The sequence below is a fragment of the Epinephelus moara genome, chromosome 16 (genome assembly GCF_006386435.1).
Source record: "Epinephelus moara isolate mb chromosome 16, YSFRI_EMoa_1.0, whole genome shotgun sequence".
Taxonomy (NCBI): Eukaryota; Metazoa; Chordata; class Actinopteri; order Perciformes; family Serranidae; genus Epinephelus; species Epinephelus moara.
The window spans coordinates 46,722,212-46,727,936 of record NC_065521.1 but is presented as its reverse complement, the minus strand read 5'-3'; the positions used below and the strand labels follow the sequence as shown (position 1 = coordinate 46,727,936).

The 5,725-nt window shown below is 40.3% G+C and overlaps 1 protein-coding gene across 4 annotated transcripts in view; it reads right to left on the bottom strand.

Moving 5' to 3' along the window:
* Positions 1 to 3,378, bottom strand: part of LOC126402474 (uncharacterized) — a 20,427-nt gene extending 17,049 nt beyond the window's left edge. The window contains exon 1 of one of the 4 annotated variants that reach the window (XM_050064498.1): positions 2,988 to 3,378. In XM_050064498.1, coding sequence (XP_049920455.1) covers positions 2,988 to 3,311 — 324 coding nt within the window. In that variant the 5' untranslated portion in view covers positions 3,312 to 3,378. The remainder of the gene's footprint in view (positions 1 to 2,987) is intronic. The other 3 variants (XM_050064497.1, XM_050064496.1, XM_050064495.1) reach the window with 3 other exon arrangements.
* Between the last annotated feature and the right edge of the window lie 2,347 nt (positions 3,379 to 5,725).

The following is a 5,725-nucleotide window of genomic DNA, read 5'->3' as shown; positions in this document are numbered from 1 at the left end:
CTGTTTACATGTTCTATTCACCTTATTTTTCACGGAGACACGGAGGCAAAACAGAACGCAGCCAGCTTCCGTTTTTTTGTGCGACACTTCCGGTCCAGCATTCTTGGCCACTGTGTAAATGTCCCACGGTATTTGCTACAGTGACATTACTGCGCGCATGGAAATGTTTACATTACTGAAAGCAATTTTACGGACGAACTTTAAATATTTGAAGTTAATCGTTAAAGAATAAATCACCTGGAAAGCTGGCGCTGCTCCACATAATTTAAAAGGTAACTTAGCCTACACAGAGTGGTGGAAATGTCCGTGCGGCTGGATGGTTGATGCGTACATGCTGATTCGGGTGCTATCAGAGCCGATCTGCGCATTACTATGGCTTAATAATCAACTCAGTCAATAAAAACAACCCGTCCTGTGTTAGGAGTGTATGTCGCTGACAGAAAGAAAGAAAGAAAGAAAGAAAGAAAGAAAAGGAAAAAAAAGATAGAAAAGCAATATCCGATATCATGCGTTTTTTTCCTGTTTACACGTTCATGTTACAGATCCGATCTGTGCCACTTGAGAGGAAAAAATCGGAATTGGGTCACTTGAACCATGTAGTGTAAAGTAGGCTTTAGTTTCTCTCATGAGCTGGTGTCAATGCCCCGAGGACATTTAGCAGGAAGAGGTACAGTGTAACTGGATGGACAGACGGACGAGTGTGTGGACAGATGGAGGGAGGGATTTTTTGTTTCCATTTTCAGAAATAAAAATAAAAGAATGACATGAAGTGAGTGTGTGTACGGTTCATCTCTTCTTTTTGTTCCTCTGTCTCATCTGTGTGTGTCCAGCAGGTGTTGGCTCTTTACCTCAAGCAGCACTCTCGGAGAGGAACAGGTTCTCCTGCAACATGAAAACATTTCTCTCACTGTTACACATACTTGGTTTCATTTTGTCTGACAGAAACATGTGGATGTATTTACCTGGCTCTCCTGTGGTACGGTCTGTTTCATCCTCCTGTAAAGAGCCATTTTCAGAAATAAGAATAACTGAAAAGTGAGTTTGTGTACAGTTAATGTTCTTTTTGTTTTTCTTCTGTCTCATCTGTTTCTGTGTCATAGGTTTGTATTAAGTGATTAATAACATTAAAATTAATTTGCAACACTTGATGTACTTTTCACAGTTTGGGCTCGTCCTCTAANCCAATGTGCAGCACTTTGGTCGACTGCCGTCGTTTTAAATGTGCTCTAGAAATAAATCCTGACTTGACTTGACTACATTGATCCACACCGTTTGCAACACAAATCACATTCTCATAGACTCATTTACAAACAGGCTTTCAACAGAGCTATACCCAAGGAGGCAACTCAAAGTTCCCGCTTCTCTTCCTTTGTCTTTGTCCTGACCACACGGTCAGACAAACACCTCCCCCGATCTGAAACCAGCTTTGATTCAGCCATCTCTCTCTTTCACACTCATTCACTGACTCACTGACTCACACACTCTCACTCACACATACACACACACACACACACACACACACACACACACACACACAGAGAATTTGTGTGTTTTGGTTTTGCTTTGCTTCCTTTATGACTCAAACTCAAACTCAAATTTATTTATATAGTACATTTAAAAACAACCTCAGTTGACCAAAGTGCTGAACAGGCAATACAATATAAATATAATCAGTAATTAATTTTTTATTTTTTTTTAAAAAAACCATACGTAGGCCTATTTAGATAAACAATACAACATCATACAGTGAACAATAAAAAGATCATAAGAAAAAGATGTCATGCTTAACGAGTGCCGAAGGCCAGAGAGAAGAAATGTGTTTTCAAAAGAGATTCAAAATGCTCCAGAGTCTGGGCAGCTCTTATATGAACCTGTTTAATGTTGCACAAGGGTGAATGAATAGTCAACCTCTGCTACGTCAAGAACTCCAAAATCCTTCAGGCGTTACTATTAAATGTGGTTATTGTTATTAATTTAATTATTAATCAAAATTCTAAATGGATAGTTTATTGAATTTATGAGACTGATATCTTTAACTGGCTATCATTTTCCCTTTTACTGGAATGGTGCCCCACAAGGTGTTTTAATGTAAATTAAGTCACATTATTTAACATAATTACTAATAATTATTAATAATTATTAATAATTTCAGATAGCCAATTTGATACTTTAATTGGAGATCTATTACGAGGTCAGGCCTGTGTTAAGGCTTAGGTCCAATAGATAGTGCCGCTGTGTAACACATAGCACTGGTGCCGAGATCACAACAAATATCCCCTCTTTTACAGTATCACTGGTAGATTCCCTACTATTATAATTTACAACATTAATGGTGCCTCCGTGTGACGCCCAGTATTCTTCCCAACATTTATGGTGTTCCCCCCTGAGGCCTTCTATTATAATTTCCAACACAGCTAACTCAAAGAAGAAGAACAGCAGCTGTTAGCAGTTAGCAGCTAACTCAAAGAGGAAGAACAGCAGGTTGCATGTTATATGTCACACTAGAGGCTGACACTGTTGTGTTACATGTCACACCTCTTTTGATTCTGTGATGTCATCATTCTGTCTGACATCACACTCATTAGTTCTGTGTAAACATGTATATGAGGTGTGATGACAGGACTTGGTCGCGGCTCTTTGGCGCCACCTCTGTGTAAATGGTCTCATGTGTTCCACATATAATCTACCTCATCAAAACCCTCCTACAACACTCAGTATAAACACTGTGATGCTGCTGCCGTAGTTTTCTCAGGAAATGATGTGTCTGGATAATTATTTTCTGAAGTAAATGGATAAATATCACATCATCCTGAGGGACTCATCACAACAACACAGAAAATAAACTCATGATGTGGAGATAAATTCTTACAGCCGCAGCTGTTCTCAGCATCACAGTGAGCAGATACTGTGCACACACTGATGACAGAAGACGACCACAGTGAAACAAAGGAATGAGACAGACTGACATGATGTGGACAAACACTCACCAAGGACTCGATTTTCAGTTCAGCGATGGTTGTTTGATTCTGAGCCGTGAGGTTTTTTGGGTCTTTGCAGGCCAACTGTTTACCACTGTTACAGCAAACCCACCAGTCTCCATCGATCAGCACAGAGATGATCCAGATCGAACCTATGAACCCTGCTTTGATGATATGACACGATAAAGCCCAAACACTACTGACACAGGCAGGGGTACAGCTACAGGCACAGATCCAGGTACATTTACAGGTACAGGCGTATTTCCAGGCTCTCAGAAACGTCTTGTCTGTCCAGAGTTGGACAACAAATATAATAACGAACGGCATAGCCATGAAGAAACTGCAGCCGCGACCTGGAGCCTCACAATTGCACTTCAAATCCCTGTCGAGCACAACATTGTTAATAAAAATCACAATGATTGCGACGAAGGTGCTGAATTTTTGGGGAGCAAAATTTGGAAAGACGCTCTTCTTCATCTTTGCTGCAGAGTCTGTAACTGCTGAGAGCTGCTGCCTGTATCGTCTGAATATACCAACTGAAACCAACCACACCCTCTGTGTTGACTGAAAGCTGCTACCCTGAAAGAATTTAACTGGAATGTTAAAGCAACACATTTCCTCATATCTAAAACTGACCTCCTCTTTCACAAACAAGTTATTCATTCAAGTTATTTATTTGACAGGGAAAGTGCACAGCTACTTAGCTGCACCAGAGTTAGCTATAAGCTAATTGTTACAGTTCACGCTACAATGACGCGATTAAATTAAACTGAAAGGACTGTATACTTACTTTGATTCACTAAACTAAATATTATGACTGCTAAACCTACAAACCAATTAGAAACGGCGATGTAAAGCCACCGGCATACCTCTATGTATAATATTATATGTAATTTGGAAAGGTGGACACTCTACTAAATAACTGGGGGAGGGACACAGGGATAAAGAAATAACAAACTGTACCTTTAATAGCAGCGAGATGAATAGACACATATGAAATACAATACACAATATTATCCTAACTAAACCCTATACTAAATGGCCTAAGCTAACTATGCTAAGTCTCCACGGCCTAGCACCAAAGTACATCTCTGACATGTTAGTGCCATATGAACCATCTCGGACTCTGAGGACCTCAGGGACCGGCCTCCTGCTGGTGCCCAGAGTCAGGACTAAACATGGGGAATCAGGATTCCAGTTTTATGCAGCTAAAATCTGGAACAGTCTTTCTGAAGATGTGAGACAGGCCTCTACTCTGACAATGTTCAAATCTAGGCTCAAAACAGCTCTATTTCACTGTGCATATGACTGAAAGGATCTTATCTGCACTCTTCTCTTTTAAAGTTCATTTTATAATGATTATTTATGTTTTTATTTTGTATTGTGATTTTAATGCATTTTCTTGTTCTGTAAAGTACTTTGAATTACTTTGTGTACAAATTGTGCTCTACAAATAAACTTGCCTTGCCTTGCCTTGCGTCCCTATGCTAATCCTATGCTATGGTACCAGATGCCCAGGGGTTGGAGCTCGTGCAACGATGATGTCCAGGAAAGATGAAAGTCCCAGGTGTAGAGGGGGAGCAGGTAAAGCTGAAGATGAGGGGGGTGTGACTGTCCGTCGAAGGAGCCGGCTACAGAGTTTGTAGTCCACGGTAACGTGGTGCGACGAAGGCTAGCTAGCTTAGCTCTAGCTAGCTAGCGACTCTCAGCCGGCGTTGATCTGCACACCAGGCAGGAACAGTCCCGAAAATCCTCTTCACGTCTTCTCCAACGACCAACGGACGGCAACACCGGCTTTCACTAACAGACACGGCTCCACTCTCTCACTCACTCCAACGTGTCCAGACACTCACGCAGGCATACACACATCAAAGAGCTCGCGCGCAGATCAAAGAAAAGGCTGCAACTACACAAGCGCCGACAGAACTACGGCATCACTATTTTGACACGCAACATGTGTTACAGACAAATATACATACAAATATATTTGGCATGAAAATAATAAACTAAATCAAAGTGAGAAAAAAGAGAAACCTAGCTGGGCGGGGGCAAGGTTATTTCCTATTCCTTATATATTACTCAAACTGAGCTTAACTGAACTAATCTAAATGTGCTTCTGGACCGTCGTAACACTAATGTTCATCTGTAGTCACTGGGCAGGAAACAAAGAATAATTTCTCTGCTAAAAGACACTTTTAGCATATAATGCAGCATGAAATATGTGAAAAAATAACTGAGTGCATGAATTTTTTTTGCTCCATCTAAGGGGAGGTGGTTTCGAATATATCTGAAGTTCCTTAAATTGAATTTTACAGTTTTACACACCTGCTTCACGTTTCTTAAATGTGAAGCAGTGAATCAATATTAATTCCTAGATATTTAAAATGTGACACAGTCTGGATCCTTCCTCCTTTCACCACGATATCTGGCTGACTTCCATTTTTCCTAATATAAAATTATATGCAAGCAGTTTTACTCACATTGAATGTCGGGCATGACTTGGAGAGCCAGCTGGAAATTTTGGCCACAGCTGCTGTTAATCAATCAATTCAATCAGTTGTATTTATAAAGCCCAATATCACAAATCACAAACTTTAATGTAGCTGCCACTTTACCTCTGTCTTTCCCATGTGCGAGGATGACCATGTCATCTGCGTACATTTGGGTCTCAACTTCAGGACATGTGAGTTGCAGATCATTAACATATAGACTAAACAAAATCAATCAATCAATCAATTTTATTTATA